General features: G+C 39.8%; 1 protein-coding gene across 6 annotated transcripts; it reads right to left on the reverse strand.

The window, feature by feature from the left end:
* Positions 1 to 701: 701 nt before the first annotated feature.
* Positions 702 to 26,879, reverse strand: cacna1fa (calcium channel, voltage-dependent, L type, alpha 1F subunit a). Of its 6 annotated transcripts, none has more exons than XM_066643181.1 (47): positions 26,775 to 26,879; positions 25,458 to 25,597; positions 25,046 to 25,188; positions 23,992 to 24,144; positions 23,680 to 23,876; positions 23,399 to 23,502; positions 23,147 to 23,289; positions 22,892 to 22,957; positions 22,465 to 22,531; positions 22,028 to 22,054; positions 21,784 to 21,944; positions 21,054 to 21,279; positions 20,673 to 20,880; positions 19,229 to 19,349; positions 18,932 to 19,004; positions 18,641 to 18,704; positions 18,199 to 18,256; positions 17,847 to 17,943; positions 17,611 to 17,740; positions 16,646 to 16,705; positions 16,408 to 16,514; positions 16,124 to 16,211; positions 15,825 to 15,932; positions 15,686 to 15,738; positions 15,263 to 15,409; positions 14,757 to 14,958; positions 14,399 to 14,557; positions 14,031 to 14,141; positions 13,850 to 13,933; positions 13,588 to 13,608; positions 12,947 to 13,081; positions 12,771 to 12,836; positions 12,585 to 12,676; positions 11,586 to 11,745; positions 10,993 to 11,120; positions 10,714 to 10,810; positions 10,302 to 10,404; positions 9,895 to 9,996; positions 8,839 to 8,963; positions 8,589 to 8,705; positions 8,132 to 8,412; positions 4,723 to 4,950; positions 4,143 to 4,525; positions 3,487 to 3,599; positions 2,946 to 3,263; positions 2,423 to 2,615; positions 702 to 1,328 (listed from the first exon to the last, which is right to left on the reverse strand). In XM_066643181.1, the coding sequence occupies exons 2-47, from the start codon at positions 25,520 to 25,522 to the stop codon at positions 991 to 993; spliced, it is 6,222 nt and encodes a 2,073-aa protein (XP_066499278.1). In that variant the 5' UTR covers positions 25,523 to 25,597; positions 26,775 to 26,879; the 3' UTR covers positions 702 to 990. The 6 variants fall into 6 exon arrangements, 4 of the variants coding, with proteins under 4 accessions (XP_066499278.1, XP_066499275.1, XP_066499274.1 ...); XM_066643178.1 differs by having other exon boundaries at positions 8,189 to 8,412; positions 26,775 to 26,876; XR_010795284.1 differs by having other exon boundaries at positions 1,190 to 1,328; positions 2,319 to 2,615; positions 26,775 to 26,876.
* Positions 26,880 to 27,882: the final 1,003 nt, after the last annotated feature.

A 27,882-nucleotide genomic window follows, 5' to 3' on the forward strand; every position in this document is an offset into this window, starting at 1 on the left:
ACTAGGAAGATAATTCTATATTGTAAAATGGTTACAAGTTTTCATAATAACTAAAAACATCAAAGTTTTTAATACATTTTAATCATTATTTTACTTAACAGGCGGCACAATGGCGCTGTAATGTTGCAGTCACACAGCTCCAGGGCCCTGGAAGTTGTGGGTTCAAGACCTGCTCTGGGTGACTGTGAGGTGTTTTGTGTGTTCTTCCTGTGTCCACGTGGGTTTCCTTCAGGAGCTCCGGTTTCCTCCCATGATCCAAAAACACATGTTGGCAGGTGGATTGGCAATTAAAAAATGTCAGTAGGTGTGTGTGAGCGTGTGACGCCCTGTAAAGGATTGGCGTCCCCTCCTGAGTGTGTTCCCGCCTTGCGCCCAGTGATTCTGGGTAGGCTTCGGACCCACCATAACCCTGAACTGATTAAGGGTTAGAGACAATGAATGAATGAATAATTGTAACGTAATTAAATCCTGAAGTGAAACATGGTTTAAACTTGGTCCAGGTTTTTCTTTTACCCTAATCCCACTCTGCATCTGAACACACCTGGAGAAACATTCAGATATGATGGGTCTTACAATTGAATAAAAATATTTAGTGCATAATGAAGGCAAACTAATCATTTGAAAAGGGAAATAGGACTATTTACAACAAAGAAAGAAAGAAACCTGGAAACTCAGAAAATGTAAACTTTTATTTTGACATTATTTACACTCATAAAAACACTGACGTATCAGCAGTCACAATAATAGAGCTAATACCAAATTGTTTTTCCAAGGCTATGTGTTGTGTCGCATATATATAGTAAAAAGATTTTTGCATTTTACTCTGAAAACATGTTTTAATGCAACACTCAAGTGCTATTGTTACTTATTGGGTCATTCATTTCTGACATACTAGACATACATTTCTTGTTTATAGCAGGACATTGAAATACATGTGATATTTACTGAAAGATATGTGGTTATTTTTCGTGTAACATTACTGCTGTTATTTTAAAGAACTAGAACTTTGTACTTGGGCGGCACGGTGGCGCAGCAGGTAGAGTCGCAGTCACACAGCTCCAGGGGCCTGGAGGTTGTGAGTTTGATTCCCGCTCCGGGTGACTGTCTGTGAGGAGTTGGTGTGTTCTCCCCGTGTCCGCGTGGGTTTCCTCCGGGTGCTCTGGTTTCCTCCCACAGTCCAAAAACACACGTTGGTAGGTGGATTGGCAACTCAGAAAGTGAGTGAATGTGTGTGTCTGTGTGGCCCTGTGAAGGACTGGCGCCCCCTCCAGGGTGTATTCCCGCCTTGCGCCCAATGATTCCAGGTAGGCTCTGGACCCACTGCGACCCTGAATTAGATAAGCGGTAATAATAAAATAATAAAAAGATAATAATGAATGAATGAACTTTGTACTTTTGGGAATAAGCAAATGAACTGACAGAGTAAGTGTAAGCAAAATGTCCTGTAATTCTGGTGTAATATCTGCAACATTTCCTTATGATTTAATTTTATTCAGATCAGGTTCTTGTCTGCACATCTGAACAGGTTATTTGAATACATATTAAGCAGGTAAGCAACCTCTATTAAAATACTGTTTTTTTGTTGTTTTTTTATTTATTTATTAAACCTCAATTTTCTGTTCAGAGGCTCTATTGTAAATGTAGAAGCACAGTGCAGCACAGAAAGGGCTACTACATTGTTAATGTGTCGAACAAACACAAGTCAAGACACTGGAGTGAATTAATTAGAGTAGCACTATATTGATCTTTCTAAAATCATATTCAAGCTGGACTAGGTGCTCTAATGTCCAAGGTCTTAATCCAACATGTTTCAGCAATGTTTTTCAAGTCTGAATAATAGGGGAAAACATTCTGAGAAGAATGCTTTTCATTAATTGGCTGAACTTCCAGGGCCTCTGGATCTTGGGTTTGATTCTAGCCTCCCATCACTTGTCTGTGAGGAGTTTGTGTCTGTGTGGGTTTTATTTAGGTGCTCTAGTTTCCCCCCACAGTCATTGGTGTGACTGTGTGTCTGGGTGAGTGTGTGATCTTCTGTGATAAACATGCAGGTTGTGTTTTTGCCTTGCAATAAATAACTCCATGTAAACTCACAAACCACCCCAATCTTGATCAGGATGAAGTCGTTACAGATTATGAATGTGTGGGTCTCCCACAGTAAATATAATCTCGTTCAAAACCACTATCCTGGAAATTACATAATAAGATGTTAACAAATGTATGGTGTGATGTTTTTGTTAGTCACTGTAACTCTGAAGCCTTAATTTACGCAGAATCTTTTTTCACATGATCTTCAGCCAATCAAATACCTTAAAACTCACATGACAGGAAACGCTTGGGAAAACATATCCAGCTCCAGTCTTGCTTAATGTGCCTTATTTACTCTCACTGTCCTCAATTGAAAACTCTCAGTATGAAATCACACAGCTCATCTCATCAGACAGATCTTCCTCTAAGCGTCCAATCGGCTGCCCTGCCGTGCCTCGAATCAGCAAATCAGTCGCAGCTGTCTCCATCTCATCCAGGGTCATGTGACATGCATCTGCAATCTCTCGTTTTGCAAAGTCTACAAATTTGGGATCCTTGGCATAGAGACCCAAGCCCTCAGATATTAGGATCTGGATATTGGGAGAATAAGACAACAGGAAGACAAGGGTTTAGTTGCAGTGCGCCAAGAAAATATCCACAGGCATAACGGTTCACAAATACATTTCATGTATGTCCAGTAAATCATGCAAAAACGGCTCCAGTTACAGTTTACTTTAAACAATCCCCTATTCCATTTAGGCAGCTAATATTTTAGCTAGCTTAATAATTTGCAGTTCAAGGCAAGTGTTCTGATCATTTAGGTATATAGTTTGCAAAGAGCCTGTTGGTGGGTACAAGCTCCCATTTGGCTTGTAACCACAGCACTTCGGTACTATCGCTTTGAGAGTTAGTGCACTGACCGACTCCACAAGGCTGTCAGCACTTCCCTTCTCCACTAAGCTGGGGCTGTGTTGGGAGGGCACCCTCAAAGAGGTGTAAGTTCGCTGCTGCTGGGACACTGGGACACCAGGACCTGAACTCCACCCGGCCCGGGCTGAGGCCGGTAAGCTGGCACTGGCGTTAGCGTCGCCCCACACAGCCTGAGTGCCCCCCACCTCATCCAGCAGGATCAGAGGAGCATAAAGCAGGCGACCCTTCTTTGCCTGGTTGTTTGCCCAGGAGGCAGACGAAGCCGCTGAGGAGATACTGCTACGCCGGGAGTCATAACTGTTCTGGGTCTGACAGAGGGGTACATTTAATGTTAACATGGTAATGTAGAAAGTAGTAGTTCCAACAAACAAATATACATTTTCCTCATATTTTAAAGTACAGGAAAAATCTGAAAAATATTCAGGTTAAGTGTTGCATTAAATATTATTCTTTAGACTATGTATATACCCTATTTGGTATTCATATCATTCCATATAAAATGTCTATTAAACTAGGCAGCTGAAATATTACCTGGGGCTGTGTTCTGAAGGGAGGGGAGTTCTGGTGGTAAATGCCGGGGATGGGTAAATCATCATTGCTATCTTGTCTCCTCAAACACTGTATAGTAAAGTTTGGTTTCCGCCCTAGCACAGTCAAAAAGAGGGTGAAGCATTCAGTGAACAGAGAAAGGAGAGTGTGTTTAAATGCAGTGTGGGGGATGTTCTTTTCCAGCCAGTGAATTTTTAATAAAAAAACATTATCGCTGTCTAAACAAAACCTTGTTATATTCATAAAAGTTCCTAACTTTCTGTCTAATACAACCAGACATATTATGGAATTTTTGGACATTCATTCATTCATTCATTCCCTTATTTACTTACCCTTCCCCAATTTCATCAGTGCTGGTCTCCAACCATTAGCTAAGACTTACACAGTCATACAATTCTACCAAGTTGGGAGGGTGATGGCACAATTTTGAGCTAACACATCCTCACTGGACAGCACACTTGGAGGAGAATGCTAACTTCCCAGGTCTGTTAAATTAGCTAACAGATGCCGATTTTGATGCCCATACTCATTGCAGGTGATTGAGGATGATTTCAAGATGTGTCAAATAATGAAAACCACTGGAAAAACAAGGTTGTATTTTGAAAGCTACAATGTGCAAAACTGAACATGTTTTTCACCTAAAGGAGTCGGAGGGAGGAGACGCCGTTGAGTTGGATATCCTTTAGTGTTTGGTCCATTGCCATTGTAACCGTTAGCGCTGTGTCCACTGGCACTGTAGCCATTGCTGGAGTAACCATTCCCAGAGTAGCCAATGCTGGAGTAGTCGTTGCCAGAGTAACCATTCCCAGAATAATGGATACTTTGGTAAGCATTCCCGTTGTAGCCATTGGTAGGGTAAGCATTTCCACTGTATCCATTTGCAGGCTGGCCACTGCCTTGGTGATCGTTGCTCGGTGTAAGGACATTACCTGGCTGTGCTGGGGCCACAAATTCATTGGCAGCACTGGGGACTGGAGAAGGTGTTGTCTGCTCCCTGAGAGGGGCTTCTGGATACCACTGTCTGTAGGTATAAATTTATGCACTTAACTTTTGTAATGCTCAGTTGACCTGTCCATTCTTCACACATGCACGCATTCATTCTTAGCAACTTATGTGAGGTTAGCATGAATAGGCTAGTTGGAAAAAAACATGAATGAAAAAGCAGAACAGTGCAACTCTCATTCCGACTGTCAATCTCCAGGTGACAGTTCTCCTCACCTATCATGTGACGTTGTGCTCTCTGTCTCCTCCTTAGGGACATGAGTCGGTTCTGGTACTGGTGTTACTGGTGGTTCTGGTACAGTCACTTCTACTACTCCTCCTCCTTCACCTCCTCTTCCTCCTCCTTCACTTCCTCCTCCTCCTCCTCCTCCTCCTATTCCACCTCCTATCCCACCTCCCTGAACTGCTGTCTCTGGAGGAGGTGGGAACTCAGCACTTGGTGGTCTAAAGTACAGAGAATAGGTCACATATTAGACTGACGGGCCACCAGCCCCCGGCCGGGCCACCCTACTGCAGAGCTCAGCATTACTCCCCTGTTAACACTTTCAACTCATCAGATTTTATAATAATAATTATCATCTGAGTTAATTTCAGAGTAATAAAAGTAAGAAAATGTAGATCTTTGCAGAGCTGTAGCCTGCCACGAATTGGGTTTGACACCACTGGATTTGCTGGAGACTCCATACATCAGATTCCCAGACCCAGTTTAAGCCAAAGCTTGGACTAAAAAACATTTCCCATGCTGACTAGACATAATCTGGAAAATCCAGCCCCGCAAGATATAATTCAGAAATTAAACAATGATGAGGAACACATTGGCAGATATTCTCTTTTATAGCATTCAAATCATCTTAAAACGATTTAAAGGTTATTTTAGGAGTAGGGAGAACTACTATACGTCAACTAAATTTAAAAATGTTAAAGGGATATTCCATTTTCAGCTAAATGCGCCACAGCTGTCTGATTCCTTCAGCTAGTACAGACAATAATTATTATAATTTGCCCTGTTAATAGGGCAATCTGAAGAAGTGTTATTCCATAAACAACGTTGTTAATATTGACTTTATGTTTATAGATAAATCAAAAATGAGTGAGCCATGGTAATTTCTCCTGGCTCACAATGTTATGTTTAGCTCTGTACAGGTAGTGTATCAGGCAGAGGTGTAAATCTAGCAGGCTCGTTGGAATATTAGGTATTATGAGTATTTTTAAGCACTCACACACACACACAAACAAACAGGAAGAAATGACTGTCCATAGTAATCAACCGCATGTCACAGATGGAATATCCCTTAAAATAAATAAGATCTAAGTCTTGAAATCTTTCTGCTAACAGGACTGTCAGGATTTCACTAACAGTGTGTCTGGAATACAACACAACACAAACCAGTGTTAGTGTAGTGACTAATCAGGGCAGTTGATGGGAGGGTTGCTTGTTCAAATGACATACGTTTAGGTGGAGAGTTCACAAAGCAGACTTTGTTAGTCAGCTACATAACCTCTTAATTTTCACAGAAATGTCTACAGTTCTAGACATTCTTCTCATCTGTAATTTAAGAACCATTCAACAAATCTACTTTGTTTCTCTTTGTAATTACAGAATAAGTCCATGAGAGGTATCAAAGCATTTAAAAGGTTAAGCCCAAGCGTGGACCTAGCCAATAATATAAGAAGTTAGGAACATTCATATTAGATGATCATTGTTTTTTTGGTGATACACTTTTCACATGAGCAATTTAATTTCAGCATAAAAACTGAAATTTACTTTTGTGCCCATTTATTAAACAACCGATTTTCATCCATCCATCCATTATCTGTAAGCACTTATCCAGTTCAGGGTCACGGCTGGTCCAGAGCCTACCTGGAATCATTGGGCGCAAGGCAGGAAAACACCCTGGAGGGGGCGCCAGTCCTTCACAGGGCAACACACACACTCTCACATTCATTCACACACGCACACAGACACATTTGAGTCGCCAATCCACCTTTCCGGGTTTCCTCCCGGAAACCGGAGCACCCGGAGGAAACCCACGCAGACACAAGGAGAACACACCACACTCCTCACAGACAGTCACCCGGAGGAAACCCATGCAGACACAGGGAGAACACACCACACTCCTCACAGACAGTCACCTGGAGGAAACCCACGCAGACACAGGGAGAACACACCACACTCCTCACAGACAGTCACCCGGAGCGGGAATCGAACCCACAACCTCCAGGTCCCTGGAGCTATGCGACACTACCTGCTGCGCCACCGTGCCGCCCAACAACCGATTTTCAGTTTTTTAAATAAAAGAGATTGATTTTGTGCAAACATTATTAATGTTTCCACGTGTAGCGTTCACGGCACGCTTCATGTATACTCTATATATCTTGATATCTTTCACTGCTATTGTGATATAAATATATATGTCTATTCAGCACAACAGCAGCCTCGCCTACTAACACTGAAATTCTAAGGAGTGGTTCATCCTGGACTGCTGTTTGAGTGAGACATAGTGCAGGTCTGTCAAGCTAAGCAGAAGTCATTTACATTAGTCTTAAAGGGACTATACCAATGTGGGAACATGGACCTCATGGAAAAATAGCATGCAAATACAGAATATAGGCCTTTTTTAATGAAAGCTTCCCATTAGGAAAACATCAACATCCTTAAGGCGTAAATATATATTCAAGAATATTTTGAGAACAGTCCCAAAATGTGCCTCATTCTCTTTCTGTGATCCAAAATCCTTAAGATGGATTGTCATCAAAATGCAAATATCAAAATGTATGGACCTGTTGTTTGGAACTGAATGGAGTCTGAACGTTAGAAACTTAAATCTGAATCGGAATGCAATAAACTTGCATATGCTCATATCTCTTCAATAAGAGCCAAAGCATCATAGAAGAGTCTATAGAAAATATGTTTTTCAAACATATGGTGTCACCATATTTTCATTGTAAAACAAATAAAATAAAAAAGCAAATCTAGTAGCATCCTGTGCATGAGCTGCATTGCACTTAGATTCAAGCTGATACAGCTACGTGACACAGCACTTAAGTTGTTTACGCAAATGTGAATACACAAATGTTGCCCAAAAATTGCCCAGCTGGTATTTATTCACTGATCTTAAAGCTGTAATGTAATTGTGCCTCTGAGAGATGTTCTTTTAAATGGTGCACACCAGATGCTGTAAATCATAAAAAAAATACAGCATCTGGATTTATGCCAATTTAGCTCTCAAAGAAAAATCACAGCTTTAAATAATACATCACCCAAAAATGCTATGATTACTAACAGCAAACTAAAGCCAGTGTGGACCAGCCTAATAGGATCCCATTTGCATATTGTTACAGTCAGAACAAAACTCTATTTTTTTGTTGATTTCAAATTTCCTTAAATAATTTGAAAAACTCAGGTACTGTTTAAAATTTTCTTTGCATTAACTCACAAAGACAACATGCTAACTGGACCCACCAGCTTTCAGAACTTTGTAGAAACAGTAGCATTTTTTGTTGACATATTAATTTTGCAAAGCAAAATGATACTACAGAGATTTTTTAGCAGCTAATTTCAAAAGTTAGCCTCTAATTTGAATGCTTCTGCCCGTTGGTTTATCCTCATATTTACTGTTCTTGCCTTGAGCCGATATTTAGAGCCCAGAGTGAGTTGATTTTTTTTTGACTGGCGGCCCACCTTCTGGGCAGGGGTGAGCGCCTCAGGGGCTGCTCCATCACCACCTCATTATAAGAGAGAGCTGAGGCTGGACGAGAGTCCTCCAATGCATCCTCTAGCATCAGCATCCCGTGGGGGAAATTGGGCTGAGGCTCCATACTGACTGTCACCTCATCCAAGTGTGGGGGCAGAGGTGTGCCCCCTGGGGTGGACATGGACGCAGCATCACTGAAGACGCTGTCACTCTGTGGGGAGTCAACGCAAAAAGGAGTAATGGGTAAACTATCATTAAACTCTTGAAAAAGTCATGTAGAACTTTAATGTAAAGCTTAATCTGCACTGTTACAGACCGATTTAATTATACAACACCAAATTATGTTATAACTAGGCTTTACATGTGACAAAAAGAAGCATGACTGACCCTAAAGAACTCCTCCTCCTCAGTCATGTCTCCCTCAAATCCATCTTCATGACCTTCTTCCATGGCCATGGCCAGCCGCATCTCAGGAGCCAGATCCTGCAGGGTCCTCAGCCCTGCCTACACAAGCGTGGAGCAGAGATAGAGAGAGATATCTCAAGAGAATATGTGTAATAGATTGGATAAATAAAGCAGACATGTGTTCTAAACATATTCTTGTGTTTATTCTATGAATTATTTTAAAACAGTGAACCTGAAGTGAGGCTGACTTGTCCTTTCCCTTCTTCTTCTTTTCTTTCTCCTTCCTTTTACGGTACTTCTTGAAGTAATCTTGGATGAGGAAACTGGCATAGAACTTTCCAGCAGTCACTTCATCTCCTACAAAACAGCAGAGGCAAATGAACCACATCTTTTAATGCATGTGCACATATTCTGGGGATCTGGAGATTGGTGCCAAGTCATTCTGATTTTGTGCTGCATCTTATGTAGAGTGCACTTTAGAACTGTCCTTCCTCCTTGTCTGAGTCTCATCATTCACAATGCTGGCCCCATGTTTATGTGAAAGCGCAAAGACTATGCGCACTGGGAAATAAATTTCCTAATATGGTGAAAATCTGGAAACATAGTAAACAACGAGATGTCCCGATTTTGCTCCATTTTCAAGTCAAGAGTCAAGACCTTAAATCTCTACCACCCCTTCATGTCCCATCACAGTGCTGGACATGTTTTATGTGGGACTACAAAGCCTAGTTTCTGTTGTGTTCATCAGACACATACTGAATGGAGAAATAAGAGAAACAAGCAAAAAGGAGGTCCAAGAAATTGAGACAGAATTGAGCAAAGTGGCAAAAAATGATAAGAGAACAGTTAACAAAAGCAGAGAAGGAACAGAACTTAAACATTTAAAACAAGATCTTCTGTGTGGCTTGCTCAACAATGCTGTGACTGGCAAACTACTACTAGGTTAGTAACCTCTGTGTATTTCAGGTTATATTTCCCCTCAGTATCAGCATTGCTAAGACAATACTCATCTCATTCCATTTCATCATCTCTTCTGATTAGTCCATTTTAGAATTGCATTGATAAGACAGTCCTGTTCATAATAAAGCCTATAAATAAAAAAGCTGCTCTAGTTGTTAGAAAATCTCTCTCGTTTTAATTATTATTGCAGTACTAAAGTTAAGAATAAAGGCAGTAGTACATTAGTCCTTTTTGTGTGTGAAATTGTAAACTCTATACACCCAGACTCAGGGTTTCAAAATCTGGTGAAAGTACTAAACAGATGCACACTGGGAAATGTAGTTTTTACCTGCAGGGGGCGGTATAACCTCTTCTAAGAGCTTAGGCTTGGTGCGCTTCCAAATCTTCTTAATAATGGCTCTCAGCTCTTCATTCTCCTGGTCAATTGGTCCTGAGGGAAATCGCACATTAAAACCAAGCACAAATTCAATTAAGTCATCAAATCAATCCCACAAAATCAAGGTTGTCTGGCATTAATGATCTACTGTAATATTTGATGTGTTTTATTTAAGTTGTCAGATATGTGGCATTACTTTTAATACATCCTTCTCAATTTGTAGTGGGGCATGTTTTAATATCATTTATGTGCCGTGACATGGTGAGTGTATTGAAAGTTGCTTTGTAGCATCTGGAAGATAGGTCACAATTTGTAGTGTGTGTGTGTGTGCGCATGACTATGCCACTGTGCAAGCTGACCTTCAGTTTTAATCTTGAGTGAATTCCTCACAAGCGCGAACAAGGTAGCATTGAAGGACACTGTGCCATCGGAATGGAGCGGCACGTTCATAGCAACCAGCCTCTGTAGAAAGTGAAGGACAGAAGGGGGGGAGGGAGCACAGAGAGAGAGAGAGAGAGAGAGAGAGAGAGAGAGAGAGAGAGATACTAATAGGATTTCTGAAGCAAGAGGAGGACGCTGAGAGTTAAATACTGTTGACAAAGAGAGTGTGTCAGCTGCTTGCTATATCTCTTGCACAACTGCAGCTTTGGTCCAAGCAGTGGTTCCTCTGTATCTAATAAGTAAACTACTGTTTTACAAACAACTGGAATGTCACTGCATTAAAGCATACATTTTTTCCATATAGGGCTGTATTTAGTGAATCTTTCTTACCCTACACGCGACCCGATGAGGACAGAGTTTACCAAAACCCAGCGGTGGCTGAATTCTACGCAACATGGTCACAACATCCAGGTGCTTAATTCTTCCACTGCAAATAAATACACAAACACCAAGTTACAAAATGAACTCTTATTATTAGTTAAATAAATTACATGTAAAAAGATACTAAAAAAATCTCAGTTCATCTCCTCAGTTTTGTGTTTATTTATTTATAAATGTATAGATGTTTTTCTCTATGCATGTGTAAACTGTTGAAAAGGTCTCTCTTACGTGGCTTCTGGATCATAGTCTGACCACACTCTCTTAAACTCATCCAAATGGTGAGTGCCCAGCACTGTCCAGTCTCTGGTCAGATACTCAAAGTTGTCCATAATGACGGCAATGAACAAGTTAATGATCTGAGGAGTTAAGGATACATGCACAAGTTTATAATATGTTCGGACTGAATGGGGGACTGAACACTGCTTTGTGAAAGTAGCAATAATTGCACTGGTAATCAACGTTTTAATGTCAAGAAAGGAAACACTGCTACAGTTTACTACAAGACCTCTTTTGGCAACAAACACCTAACAGCCACCACCTATAAAGAGCTCCTGTGAGGGATACTGAGCACTAAAGAACATTGTGAAAGGAAGCAAGTAAAGTATGAAGAGGAACAGATGGAGTACACTTTGTAATTGTAGATCTACAACATGCACCTATGTGGTCAGTGGTCAGTATGGCTGTTCAGTGTAATGTTGTTTTATTGTTCGTCTTTTGTTTTCTTGAATTTAAAACTGCATAGGAATCTCTTATTCACTGCTTAAGCATGGGTTATGAAGTCCATATACAGCAATTTACATCATCACATAATTCTCTCTCACCAGGAAAGCACAGAGAGCGAAGAAGCTGATGAAGTACAGGTAGGCGAGGTTGCTTCCACAACTGTATTCCTCTCCTGGCTCAAAGTCAGACTCAGGGTCACACCGTCGCCCCGGCAACGCAGCCAGCATTATCTCCTGCCACTGCTCTCCTGTTGCACATCTTGAGCCCAAAAAGAGTGTCACTACTGATGTGTGCTTCAAAATGATCTCTATATCTAACACATCGGTAGCTTTTGGTAGATTAACACATTTAATATGTTGTACTGTGTGAAGAGTTTAGGGCACAGCGTGTAACATACGATTAGTATTTATGTTATTCATTAAACATATCCACAAAATTAAGCAACTGCCCACTGGCACCTATTAGACATGCTTTGATGCTTGCCAATGTGCAGACAAAACACTTCAAACTTAATGTCTATTCTCCATGGATGGTGCAGAGGTGGCAGCCTAACATAACGCTGAAACAAAAACACACAGTAGGTCTGTCCCAAAACCTAATGAGCTGCCTAGGTAGGCACTGACTGCATAGACAGCTGTTTAAGGAGACAGCATTCTAACAGTCATCTGTCCTCATGAAGCAGATTATTGAGACGCTCTAGTTAGAGAATGATGGCTTGTTCCCGCCCACCACATCTAGCCTCATTGGCTAGCGTCATCTCAATTTCAGTGCGGCAGATTCTAATCTTCCTGTTTTTATTGCGACTTTAGTTATTTTTTCTCTGGGAGAATAGAGTAATAGATGGGAGTTGCTCTTGCATTGCATTCTGGGACTGTCTTCGCAGCTAAGGAAGGGTTTGATGCTGCCTTAAAATTTTGCCAAATTAAGATATCTTAGTAGACAGCATAATGAGGTGTCTAAGAATTGGGACAGCCTACGTGTCTGGAGCGCGCGCACTATGACGTAAAATGCTCTTTTGTTAGACAGCTCACTAGGTTTTGTGACAGACCCAGTGTCACTTATGCGAAGCCATTTTCAGGAAAACAGCTTTTCTTTACCTGAAAAGGAGCAGCACTGCCATGAAGAATGTCTGGAAGTTGTTGTTGCGGCTTAGCTCTGTATCATCATCTATAGCAATCTTTCCAAATGTCTGTAATTCAAACATAAGGAAACAATTGTTGAAGAGATAAAGGATAAAGGAAAAAGTGAAAGGAACAAAGTGGAAATGACAAAGATTAACCAACCTGCATTCCAATTACACCATAGATGAAGAAGATCATAGCAATGAGAAGACCAACGTATGGTAAAGCCTGGAGGTAGTTAGGGATCACAAATCATACAAATAAATTAAATAAAACAAAAAGTCTGGCGGCGGACATTTGCAAAGGCATTAAGTTGTGTGGTGGAGTTCAAAACAGACCTGTAAGGATTTAACAAAAGTCCAGAGAAGAGTGCGAATGCCCTCCCCTTTGCTGAGCAGCTTGACCAATCGCATGACTCGAAAGAGACGGAAGAAAGTGATGGATACTTTGGAACTCTCTCCATCCCCCTTTCCCTAAGACAGATAAAAGTGGAATAAACAATGCATATAAAATCTAGATGTATATGTTTTCATGCTAAACAACCATAGTAAAAGCTCTATGTTATGAGGAGGAATTTGTGCTAAAATTCATTCATTCATTATCTGTAACCCTTATCCAGTTCAGGGTCGCGGTGGTTCCAGAGCCTACCTGGAATCATTGGGTGCAAAGTGGGAATACACCCTGGAGGGGGCGCCAGTCCTTCACAGGGCAACACATTCATTCACACCTACGGACACTTTTGAGTCGCCAATCCACCTACCAACGTGTGTTTTTGGACTGTGGGAGGAAACCGGAGCACCCAGAGGAAACCCACGCAGACACAGGGAGAACACACCAAACTCCTCACAGACAGTCACCCGGAGCGGGAATCAAACTCACAACAATTGAATTCAGCACAACCACTTTCAAAAGCAATCAGCTTCAACCACAAGCTAAGCTTATAGAGATTTAACACAGCAGGTTAAACAGTTGGACTTACCTCTCCATGACTTTCTCCACCCTGAAAGAAGACGACAAAATTCCACAAACAGAGAATGAAAAGCGAAGAGAAATGTGCAGAACAGAGCACTGCAAAACTTTCAAATTATGGGTTGTAATTTGTATGTAATACATTGCTGAGCAATGAAAGTGCCAAAGATAATTTGACCTAAAAACACTGGAAACTGTCTTTACATGAAATAAAAACATTGTACTGAGCAGATAATATTGTGTATTAACTGACAGCATTATGAAATACTCACACTGAACTCAGCAAGGACGATATCCACCAAACTGCCCACCACTATTAACGCATCAAAGGAATTCCAGGCATCTATAAAATAGTGCTAGGGAGAGAGAGATAAAGAGAGAATGACAGAGGAAGTGTATATGGTGATAACAAATAAATGATGACACAGCGATTTCAAGCCAAGTGTTTCTTACATATGGCCGTAAAGCAAGCAGTTTAATGATCATCTCGATGGTGAAGAGTGTTGTAAAGATCATGTTCAGGATGTCCATAACAAAGTTAAACAGTGAGGACTGCTCATAATGCTGTTGGGACAAATATATTTCATGGTTATAGACAGTTCTAAAAATACAATTCTGGACAAGAGACTTAAAGAAATTACACATATTACTTAAAAATAAATTTAATATTATTTAAACAGGCCATTGCTGTTGCAAAAACATTTTTTACATCAACAACTACACAATTCATATTGTGTTCAGCCTTTAAACAACAACGTTATCCAAAATTCTGGACTACAGTTTTATATGTGCATGTTTTTGGGTGTGTGTATGCTACACACCTGCACAGCCAGTGTGAGTGTATTGAGCAGAATGAGCAGAAACATGATGTACTCAAACTGAGAGGAGTTGATGATCTTCCAGAACTTTAACTGTGATGGGTTTTTGGGGATGTAGATCTTTATGGGTTGAGCTTTTAGCGCGTAATAAACACACTGCCTCTGAAGAAGGGAATTAACAGAGGAAAGAAAGAGTGAGACTCCAAGCACAGACACCAAATTGTTATACAGTGACAAGGGTTAAACTTATAAAATGCATATTAATGATATGATAATTACATGTTAATTACGTGTTATCATTGTGTTAAATACAGATTGCGATAATCATAAGTTTCAGCTAAAAGTGACTCATCGTACTGACTTGATTTTTGTTCAGTTCGCAGTTTTTAAATTCAGCCTCTCCCTGTTCGCGGAACGTAATGATGACAAAACCCACAAAGATGTTCATCATGAAGAAGGCAATGATAATGATGTAGATAATGAAGAAGATGGAGATCTCAACACGGTAGTTATAGATCGGGCCTCGGTTCTGAGCATTGGCATCGATAGCTTTATACAGAATCCTGCAGATGAGAGCATATGCATCAAGATCCTTACAACACAAATTTCAAGCAAGTCTACTTTTATTATGAAGAGGTGGAAATCTGGTTCAATTATGATAATTTAGTAAACAATTTAAAACATGAAATCTCAAATCTGACTGTAATTCAATTATTTTGGTAGGATTTATTGATATTTAATAAAACATTAGTATACATGTATTTAATGCTTAAACATTCCCAGATTTGAGGCCGCTGAGTCCCAACCACAAGAGTATATATACACACACTAATGAATATGTTATTAATAAACAAGTTAAAAACTCACTGTGGCCAGCCCTCAAATGTGGAGACAGTGAAAAGCGCTAGCATTCCCATCAGAACATTATCAAAATTAAAGTCACTGTTCACCCAAAACCTTTCCTTCACCATGGGGTGATTCATATCACCGTCTTTATAGACCACAAATGTGCCCCTGCACAAAACACAAACACACAGTTATGACTGAGCAGAGGTACACTGTATATCCAAATGTTCTCTAGACACCATTTCAAATGAATTATTTTTTTCTGACTTATCTATTTCACACATGGGAATTTTGGACATTTGTTTTATTTGTTATTTATGATATTTTTTATTATCATGTTTTTGTTATCTTATTTAATCGGCATTTCATTAATTGTAACTTTGTAAATAAAGGGAATTCTCTCATTTATTTTGATTAAAATAACCAACATGAACTGACACATACTTGCACTCTTCCGGTGTGTGTTTTGCTTCATCTGTGCACCGATAGAAACGGCCCTGTAATGGCACATAGCAACTTTATCAAATCTGCTCCAGTAAGCTGTAGGCGTTGTGATGTTGTCATTCTGATATATTAACATTACCTTGAAGAGCTGCACCCCAATACAGGCAAACATAAACTGCAGCAGAGTGGTGACGATGAGGATGTTGCCGATGGTGCGGATAGCCACAAACACACACTGGATCACGCTCTGAGAAAAAAGTCAACCATTTAGGTATCACACTTATACCATGCCAAGCTTATAATCCAACAGTTTCTGATGTTTACAACAGTTTAATAACAATCCCATTAGTTATTAGCAACATTTCCCTTGAAACTCTAGTGCAAAACTAAAGGAAAATTGTGTAAATGCTGAAAATCAGAGGGACTTGTTGGTTTTACCTTTAGTCCTTTTGCTCTGTTGATGGCTCTGAGGGGCCTGAGCACTCGCAGCACTCTCAGAATCTTCACCACAGAGATAGCACTCGAACTGAAGAAAAAAGAACAATTAATTATACATTTATTTATGAACATGTAGGAGAAAGGATGGGTGCATGGATGATTAGATATACATGTATTTTGAATATAGCAATGTTGATTATAATGAGATGCCAGTAAATAGTTGGACATAACAATGATAAACATAGATACATGTTTAGAAGAATGAGAGAAGGTGTACCACTTACTGTAGAAAGAAAGAGGTCAGAGACACACTGACAACCAGTAGATCCAACAGGTTAAAAGCATTTCTACAGAAAGAGCCAGGATGAAGAAACGCTCCGTACACTGTCATCTTCCACCACACAGAAGCACAGGAAAAATAATTAATACGTAAATATCGCATCTGATGTTTTCAACTTAATACAAAGATACACTGTTATCACCAAAATGAATGACACTGATGGTGTGCTTAGTCAGGTTTACCTTCAGTATAATCTCAATGGTGAAGACAGTGGTAAAGACATAATCAGCATAGCCCAGCATCTAAACACAGGTGAAACAACAGGAGGAAGGAGAAGTGTGATTCTATCAGCTTTAATATGCTTTCACATCAAGATCACTTCATCCTCAAAGACAAGTGTGCTGCAAGTGTGTTTCTTTAAATGCATCTAGAGCATTACAATTCATTTACTCATTCATTCATTTACTGTTTGTAACCGCTTATCCAGTTCAGGGTTCGGATGCCTACCCGGAATCACTGATCACTGGGCGCAAGGCAGGAACACACTCTAGAGAGGGCGCCAGTCCTTCACAGGGTGAGACACACACACATTCACTCCCACACTCACACCTATGGACACTTTTGTATCGCCAATCCACCTACCAACACGTGTTTTTGGACTGTGGGAGGAAACCGGAACACCCGGAGGAAACCCACGCAGACAAAGGGAGAACACACTAAACTGTATAAATATATTCATTTTTTGTCTGTAACCACTTCCTCATGTTCAGGGTTGTGGTGGGCCTGCAGCCTACCCAGATCATTGGGTGCAAAAGGGGAACACACCCTGGACAGTGCCCCAGTCCATTCCTGGGCTTTAAACACTCACCCAGTCATTAAGTAACTAATTTCATATAGACAAGCTTATGTGGTTTATGACACTGTGTGACACACTGTTATCTATAGAAATAGACACAAGTTCATAGCTAAAGTCAATAGTAACCATCTTACAGACTGAATTACGTCTTTGCTGAGCACTGTTCTGCCTGAGACACTGGTGGACATTAAGCAAATTAGCTGCTTATAAATGCTATAGATCTAGGGAAGATTTCTCTTTTATTTAAAATGGAATCCAATTAGGCTGCTTAAGCAGCCATTTATTTACACTGTAAAACTAACTCATCTACTTATACACAGCCTTGTCCTGTGGATGCCCTCTGTGACTTACAACATTCCGGACAGAATGAGTTTTGATGGGGTCCTCTGCAGCAAGAGAGAAACTACTGAGGATGATGAAGATGAGGATGAAGTTGGTGAAGTAAGGATTGTAAATGAGGTTATGACAGGCCACTCGGAGGCTGGACAGACATAATACAGAGACAAGTGTCAGTGATAACAGACTTATTTTTGAGTGTTAATGTTGCCTAATATCAACTGTTTATACTTTAAGTTTCCAACACTGACCAGTTTTTCTTCCCAAGGATAAAGAAGGAACTGCCGTCAGGAATGGGAACAATTTTCTCTTTGGGTTGAAAACTGTCCACTTTCATTGGAACACTACCTAAATGTGTTGATGCAAAAATAGGACATTGAATATGGAATGTAAATCAGCCAAATTATCTTGTTGCAAAAATGGAATATGAACAAGATCAACTAACCTAGAATCTTAGAACGTTTGATTAATATTCAGCTTCTGATATTATTGATAATAACATTGACTTGGTGTCAATGGTATCTATCTATCGATAAACATAAGAGATATCAATACTGGGCTGTTGTAGTTGCCCCTGAGAAACTAAAGTGTGGGTGAATTTACCCTCCAGCCCCTCGATTGCTCTCAACTCCTCATTCTCCTCCCAGTCATCAGCCTCATTCTGGAAAGAAGAAAAGAGGGATGACAGGAAAGTAATAAGATAACTGAGACACAGGGGCATGAGATGAGACCATTTGTAGCTGACATCCATGACAGAAAGCGACAGAGTCAAAAAAATAAGACCACTCACAACTGAAATGAAAAGCACTGGATGTCAAAAAATTATAGTCAATGTGTTGGTTTGGTCATATTTGGCTATATTTTGGCTGATCAGTATAATGGATGAATCCCAAATATCTCTTTGTTAAGCAGAATGCAGAATCTTTGATTTAATGACCTTCATTGTGTTTTATGAATGGAGCCATTTTTGGTTCAGTGAAAGAAGAACAAATAGAGAGAAGAGACAGAGAGTGAGAGAAAGAAACAGAGGGCTGAATGGTCTTACTCCTGCTTCATCTTCCTCCCTGTCTTCATCATCTTCCCACTCCTCCTCTTCCTGTTTCACCTCTCTTTAAAACACAAAAACATATTAACATGCTCTTCATGTCATAAACAGTAATAATAAAACTAATGTGTATGTTATAACTCATTTAAATAAACAATTATATTGAATACAAAATGTATTTTATATTGTTTATATGACGCAAAGAAGTATCATTGTAAATTAAACAGGTTTGGTCACAGAATACACATTATTTAGATTAGTTTATCACAGAATATGTATCAAGGCACTCACTCTTTTTTCTTTTTGCTGCCACTTCCGGCCAAGTTATCCACAGCGATAGCCAAGAAGACATTCAGCAGGATGTCTGGGCAACAGTGAAGTCAAAGGGCACAACTGGAAAAGGTTTAGTTTTATAATATAATTATAAGTTCTGGAACATTTTAAATGAAGAAGTGAACAACTTTGACTGGAAAATATGCAATATAAAACCAACTGACAATATAATTTGAGAAGAAATAACCAAAACAGACCAAATAAAGATTAAATCATTGTTATGGAGAAGAGTAAAGAATACATATTAAAGGATACAGTTACCGCAGACAAAGAGAATAACAAAGTAGATGCAAACAATCATGTTGGGGAAAACAGGTCCACCATACGCCATGATGCCATCATACATCACTGAGTTCCAGTCTTCTCCAGTCAGAATCTACAAGAGACAATTAGGGCAATACTGAATATTCATCAGGGTGGCACGGTGGAGCAGCAGGTAGCAGTCACACAGTTCCAGGAACCTGGACGGTTTGGGTTTGAGTCCTGTTCTGTGTGACTGTCTGTGAGGAGTTTGGTGTGTTCCCTGTGTGTCTGCGTGGGTTTCCTCCGGGTGAGTGTCTGTGAGGAGTGTGGTGTGTTTTCCCTGTGTCTGCGTGGGTTTCCTCGGGGTGACTGTCTGTGAGGAGTTGGTGTGTTCTCCCTGTGTCTGCGTGGGTTTCCTTCAGGTGACTGTCTGTGAGGAGTGTGGTGTGTTCTCCCTGTGTCTGTGTGGGTTTCCTCCGGGTGACTGTCTGTGAGGTGTGTGGTGTGTTCTCCCTGTGTCCGTGTGGGTTTCCTCCGGGTGACTGTCTGTGAGGAGTGTGGTGTGTTCTCCCTGTGTCTGCGTGGGTTTTCTCTGGGTGACTGTCTGTGAGGAGTTGGTGTATTCTCCTTGTGTCCGCGTGGGTTTCCTCCGGGTGACTGTCTGTGAGGAGTGTGGTGTGTTCTCCCTGTGTCTGCGTGGGTTTCCTCTGGGTGACTGTCTGTGAGGAGTTGGTGTGTTCTCCCTGTGTCCGCGTGGGTTTTCTCCGGGTGCTCCGGTTTCCACCCACGGTCCAAAAACACACGCTGGTAGGTGGATTGGCGACTCGAAAGTGACTGTGTGTGTGTTGCCATGTGAAGGACTGGCGCATCCTCCAGGGTGTGTTCCTGCCCTTTGCCCAATGATTCCAGGTAGGCTTTGGACCCACAGCAACCCTGAACTGGATAAGCGGTTACAGATAATGAACGAATGAATATTCATCAGGTCAACCTCTAGAAACATTGATTAATGTTAAACTAATTACAATTTAATAAACAAGAGCATGCATTCTGCTGAAAGTGCAAATCTAAACATATATCATGAACCACGTTTGCTTAGAAGAGTAAGAAATATATTATGATTTGAATCTGAAAGTGTTTTTTTTCAGGCATTTATATTTTTAATACTCCCAGTGCAGTGTACTTATGTGCTAAATTGTTATTAAATAATTACATGTAAATATTTAAGTTAAGTGTTACATGAATGTTAAATGAAGGAAGTGTCTTTTATCCCCTTGTTTTGAATTGCCTTTTCCCTTTAGGAGTTCTTAGGAAGTTCAAAATTTCCATGAGTGCAATGTTTCCCTTGTTTTCCGCAACATCGATGCCACAGTATATTGGCTTTATTGATGATGAAGGGACATGAAATGAATAACAGATTTGTCGTGCTGGCATGTTGTCAGGCACAAAAGGCATTTACCTGGAAGCAGGTGAGCAGTGCAGAGGGAAAGGTGTCAAAGGTGCTTCTCTTCATCTGAGTCTCATCAAAGTTGAACTTTCCTCCAAACAGCTGCATACCCAGCAGAGCGAAGATGATGAGGAAGAGGAAGAGCAGCAGCAACAGGGAGCAGATGGCCTTCATTGAGTTTAACAGAGAAGTCACCAGATCTGACAGAGCAGCCCAGTGACTGAGAGAGAGAGAGAGAGAGAGAGAGAGAGAGAGAGAGTGAGAAGTATCATTCATTCATTGTCTGTAAGCGCGTACCCAGTTCAGGGTCGTGGTGGGTCCGGAGCTTACCCGAAATCACTGGGCGACAATAATGAGGATGATGCAGAGCTCATTAAAATAACAGTAACTCACCGGGTTACTTTAAAGATTCTGAGCAGGCGGACACACCGCAGCACAGAGATTCCTATGGGTGGGATCACCTCCAGCTCCACCAGCACTGTCTCCAGTATTCCACCACACACCACGAAACAGTCAAAACGATTAAACAGGGCTATGAAGTAGACTTGGAAACCAAAGCTGTACACCTTCATCAGCATCTCCAAGGTGAACAAGGCCAGCAGGATCTTATTAGCACGTTCTGAAAAAAGCAGGAGTACATTAAGGAGAGTAATTCTTCAACCCCACAACCATGCATTTTAGCTGATAGGTAATAGCTAAAATAAATCATTTTTATTTTACCTGCTTTAATTATTAATTATATGTGACTTTAAAATACAAGCCTAAAGTGGTTGATGACTTTGCTGCTTAGTTGCTATCAATTTCCAGAGAATGTGAGAAACAGCTTGAGCTCAAATAAAGTAATTTTTCTCACTGCTGCCCTCTGTAGGTGTTATATACAAACATTACTCATTGCTGCCCTCTAAAGGTGTTATTAACAAACATCAAATAAATAAAAATGACTCCCTACTGCCATCTTAATGGGCTATAGCTTTTATACTTTTGGACACATTTTACACCTGATGATGGCTGGTACTTCTATTTTTGCTATCTGCCCATTTTTTACTGAAGATGACGGGTTCACAAGGTCTGTGCCTGTGACTGTACTCTGTGTTTGTGTGTCTGTTACTGAGTCTTCAGGTACCCTGTATGTCGGTGAGCCATTGTGGCTGTCCATAATGCTCTGAAGCGCTTGCGGCCGTGTTAAGGAACACCAGCAGCAGCACCAGCCAGTAGAAGTTACTAGACTTCACAGCCACGCGACAGTTCTTCCTTATGACCAAGTTCAAATGATACAGCTGCTCACTGAAGAGAGAGAAGGTCCATTAGTCACCACAAAAAACAGGGACAAACTGAATGAAACAGTAGCTAAAGGAAACATGACTTACCAAAAACTTATAGCCATCAGCTTTGCCCTGAGGTAAAAGAATAAGACTCCATCAGCCTTCAGCTCTATTTAGCGTAGCAGCTGTGATAACTAAATGAATAAAAAAAGACCTACATACAAACTACAGATCTAAAGTTCGAATCAAATCATCATTATATTTTCTGTTATTTTATATCCTAAAATCTAAGCACCAGAACTTTTCAGATGTTTCATTTACAATTTCAAGAAATTGATGAATACAAGTATGATATTTGAAGTTACTAGTAATTATCTGTATAATTTATCACAGATTATTTCACTACATACAGCTCAAACATAACATCACCAGTGCAACTAAATTGAAACCACTGATTCCAAATTTTCATTGACTCTCAATGTTTGATTGCTACTGTAAAGCATAAATAAATAAATAAATAAAATAATAAGACAGTATATTACTGTATAGAAGCACAGCAGCCATTGTCATCATCCAGGAAAGCCTCAAACTCTGAATCTGAGTCAGATTCTGTGAAAAGACGAGTGCGTCATTCGCACATTCAAGCAATTCTGATTCGCCATACAACACATAGAGACTAAAAGTGCTAAATTGCCCATACTCAGTGTTTCTATCACAGAAGTGTTTTACGTAGTGTGAAGAAGTAGTTGATTAATTATCTCCTCCATATGTTTATACTTTGAAATACAAAATTCCCATAATGTATATGGACTAAGTACAAATTGCAAACTGCCATTGTTATTAAGGTAGCAGAAATGTCATTTCATGTCAAATCTGTTTGCACCTAATGCCAGAATAATGTTCGGCGTAAAACATGAGCATATCAGCCTCATAAAATCATCAATTAAAAATGAAGAGACTTCTTGATACCTCCATCTTCACTGTGTTTATACCAGCCATATTTCTTCATCATCTTTTTCTTAGCCACCACAGCACCTTCAATTAAAAATACAGTTTAGACAATTAATATTTCGAATATTTTTAGGTGTGCAATAGGCACACCCTTTTTTCCAGGGTGTTGAGTGTCAGTATAATAGATGTTTAATAACATGAAAAAAAATCACAGAAGAAAGTTAATTAAATTTCTAATTTAAATTTTTTGTGATTTTCTATTTGGTGGCTCACGTTTATTGCCATCTTCATCCATGTCCTCTGCTTCAATGAGCCAGTCCATGTAGCCCACCATGTCCTGCTCCATCTGCTGCTTCTCTTGAGCCTTTTGCAGCTCCCCACGACACACAGCTTTCTCTCTTTCCTTTGAGAACTCACTGAACGTACACACACACACTTTCTTTTTATCTTAGGCCAACTTCTTGATTCAGTAAAATCACACAATACAATTAGATAAATTACTTAAAGCACACTGAAATTTCTTACCCGCTCAACACACCCAAAACAAGGTTCAAGACAAAGAAGGAGCCAAAGATGACCAGAGACACAAAGTAAATCCAAGGCAGCTCAAAACCAATAGCATCGTTCATCTGGATGAAAACCACATTATGAATTATAATTAATGTGCATGAAAACTGCACATTAATTAAAATGTTTTAATATTACACAGCTACGGTATGAAAGGAACGACAAATATATTTTAAAGTCAGAAATATAGATTCACTGACCGAGATAATAAGACAAAAGAGTAAATGTTGGTTCTATACCCAGTACAGGACATCAGTCCACCCTTCCATAGTGATGCATTGAAAGACAGTCAGCATGGCAAAGAAGATGTTGTCAAAGTTGGTAATGCCACCGTTAGGACCTTCCCAACCTCCTCTGCACTCAGTGTTGTTTCCCACACAGAAACGACCATTACCGGCAAATGCACACGGCGTGGGGTCATCCTCCACATACAGCTCTGCAAGATACAGGGCAGAGATAAGACATGTCTGGAGGAAATCCAGCTTACAGGCATTTTCTTTTCTTGAATGTAGGTGTGTGTGTGTGTGTGTGTGTGTGTATGTGACTATTACCTGTCCCTACGTAGAAGCATGTCTTGTGCATTCTGCCAATAAACAGCTCCAGGCCGATGATGGCATATATGATGATGACAAACATTACCAACAGGCCAATGTGGAGCAGAGGAACCATAGCCTTCATAATGGAGTTCAACACAATCTGTAAACCTACACAGACAAAAACACATATATAGGGTGACCAGATGTCCTCTTTTACCCGGACATGTCCTCTTTTTTAGACTTAAAAAAATGTCAGAGCGGAATTTCACAAACATCCGGGATTTTGTTTTTCTAGAGCTTACATAGAACTTCGAGAAGTTTCGTTCACAAACTAGTCTCGCACTCCCCTACTCCGATTGGTTCGCTTGAGTGAGAAGGGGGCGTGGTGAAGTAGCCTAAAATCTTCGGATTGGACGGTCTAACTGTAGAGCTACCGTTATTACCGTTACCTTCTCTGTAAACATTTAATTGGTCAACCTGCACGTCAGTAGTCTTTGTTTACGTCAGGCAAAGCTCATGTACCCACCCTCATCTCGAGCAGCTATGCGAAAACGTAAATGTAAGTTCTCGGATGAATTAAAAAAGAAATTCCCATGTTTTGTGTAGCAAATAAAGGTGTAAGGGACCTAAGAGCATACATAGGTTCAGCTAAGAATACAACGGCAGTGAGGGGCGAGACCATCTCAGATCTGGTCACCCTACACACATATTAAATAAAAATGATATGGCCCAGGTGTCTTGAGTTCATTTAGTTGGGTAAATTAAAGTAGAATTACATAAATATATATATATATATGAGTAACATCTGAAAATATATTTAAGCTCTTTTGTATATTCACATTCGTTAGGTGACAAAGGTTTAGATTGGTTTGAGAAAAACACAAACTAAGGGCCGCAAGGACAACGGAAACATGAAATTATTAAATCTGGATTATCACATTTCAGTCATTAAAATTCACGGTTTTACATCACTGCAGAGATGTATTTTATCACATGGGTGTACAATCTTCTCTATGGTTTTTTAGATGCCTCAGTAATAATTCACACACAGACACACACACACACTTACTAGGCACACCGGAGACCAGCCGGAGGGGTCTCAGTACTCTGAAAGCTCGGAGAGCTTTAACGTCCAAACCTCCGGGTTTTCCTGCTGCATGATGAGCTTCACCAGTTTTAGGCTCCCCCATCTCTGCTACTACACTGAAGAGCCTACACACACACACAAACGTAAATTTCACATTTACCTATTTAAATAACAGGCCAATAAAAGAGCAACTGATACTTGTCTGGAGCAGTGACATGTCATTAACTGGCTCAGAGGGGTGAAAGAGTTATCTTGGATAAGCTGTGTTTTGGTAACTGATATGTGGAGTAAAGGAACATAATTTAACAGACACTCACCAGACGGTGATTGGTGGCATTGGAATCACAATATACATTTTAATACAGATCTACTTTGTCAAGGACTTCATACAAACCCGACAATGACGATGACAAAATCCAACAAGTTCCAGCCACTGCGGATATAGGCACTGGGGTGCATGACCAGACCATAGGCCAGGATCTTCGTAAAGGTTTCAATTGTGAAAATGACCAGAAAGATATATTCCACTTGTTCCTAAGAAGCATAGTACAGAACAGAATAACAGATTGAAAAGGTGATATTCGGTGTTACACTTTCTGTGTAGAAACCTTTAGAGGAATTTAAATGTCTGGTTCCTGTGGCCTCAACTGTGAACAATGTAGACCTGGAAAATGTCAAACCACAGAACTATTCTGAATTACAGTTGACTGCATATTAAGAACTGAATTATGCAGATTCCTGATAATAATTTGGACACAACTGTCAATAAAGACACAAATGTCAGACAATAAACAAAACTTATCTCCATTTTTGTTGATTTTTAGTTTGCACAATGTGTAAAAGCTTCATGATGAATGGACCAATAGAAATGCTACAAAATGACTTGGAATAAAATCATTTTACATTTACATTTTACAACCAGATTCTCCTCCACAGACTTCAATGATGCTGAAACGCTTGTCCCAGATATAAATACTGTTAACTATTATGATCATATTTATGCAATTGTATGATAATAATTAACTGATGAATGATTAAAATTTGAATTACAGTAATATTACATATTTATAAAGAATAAACAAAAATACAAGAAACTGATTCTATGTTCTACGTATTTTATAACACGCACGATAGTATGCACAAAACTAACAATTTTCTTATCTCACGTTAAAATGTTAAAATCATCACACTATTTGAAGATTACAGGCTTCTTTTTGTAATGTGAGGGACATAGTGTAGTGTCAAGTGTGGACACTTAAGGGCAGAGAGGACAGATGGTGTGTCCCTGATCCTGTTTAGAGCACTTTCCCTCTCTAATGTCATTAGTGTCCTTCACAGAGCACCACTTTAGATCGACAACTTATCAGTGAATAAACATAGGGCATATAACAGATTAATTCAGATGAATGCATTCAATATTTCACACAAATACATGTTTATCTTTATATATTAAAATCAAAACATTCCTGTTATGTATTACTAGGTTCGCAGAGAACTGTTTTTGTGATCAGCAATCAGCGAATGAATTATATTTATGTTAATTACTCCATTTTATGGCATAAATAACAGGCCAATAAAAGAGCAACTGATACTTGTCTGGAGCAGTGACATGTCATTAACTGGCTCAGAGGGGTAAAAGAGTTATCTTGGATAAGCTGTGTTTTGGTAACTGATATGTGGAGTAAAGGAACATAATTTAACAGACACTCACCAGACGGTGATTGGTGGCATTGGAATCATCTTCAGGAAATGGTCTTGATACACCAAGGGCAACACAGTTAGCAAAGATGGCTAACAAGATGAATATATCAAAGGGCTTAAAGAGCTAGGGTTAAGGGCCACACAGTTGAGGACTGTGAAAAACAAAGCACTGAGAGGAGTTTTCCATGTGAAAGCTGGCCCAGCATTTGCAGTTTTCTGTCACCAATGTTGACAGACTTTTTTGGAGTCTAAGTTGAAATGAAGCGATTTGGGTTCAGTGTGCCTTGGAAACAATAGGATGAGATGGAACTTATCTCTGTTTGCCTCAAAATGCCTGCCCTGCTACAAATAAGTCTTTGAAAACTTTTGTTAAAAGCACTTTTAAAAAGTCTTATGGCTCATAGTATTTTTGAAGGATAAAATGTGAACTGTAACTGGCATTGATAATGGTAAAACTCATTATTTTTAGAGTAATGTACATCTAATGGTTATTATCATTTATTGTACAAACCGGATTCCAAAAAAGTTGGGACACTAAACAAATTGTGAATAAAAATTGAATTCAATGATGTGGAGATAGCAAATGTCAATATTTTATTCGTAATAGAACATAGATGACAAATCAAAAGTTTAATCTGAGTAAATGTAACATTTTAAAGGAAAAATATGTTGATTCAAAATTTCACAGTGTCAACAAATCCCCAAAAAGTTGGGACAAGTAGCAATAAGTGGCTGGAAAAAGGAAATTGAGCATATAACGAACAGCTGGAAGACCAATTAACACTAATTAGGTCAATTGACAACATGATTGGGTATAAAAAGAGCTTCTCATAGTGTCAGTGTCTCTCTGAAGCTAAGATGGTAAAAGGATCACCAATTCCACCATTGTTGTGCAGAAAGATAGTGTAGCAATACCAGAATGGTGTTACCCAGCGTAAAATAGCAAAGACTTTTAGGTTATCATCATCAACCGTGCATAACATCATCAAAAGATTCCAAACAGGAATGCCACTGTCAAGGAAATAACAGAATGGGCTCAGGAATACTTCCAGAAAGCATTGTCAGTGAACACAATCCACCATGCCATCCACCGTTGCCAGCTGAAACTCTACAGTGCA

The sequence above is a fragment of the Hoplias malabaricus genome, chromosome 14 (assembly GCF_029633855.1).
Source record: "Hoplias malabaricus isolate fHopMal1 chromosome 14, fHopMal1.hap1, whole genome shotgun sequence".
NCBI classification, from domain to species: Eukaryota; Metazoa; Chordata; class Actinopteri; order Characiformes; family Erythrinidae; genus Hoplias; species Hoplias malabaricus.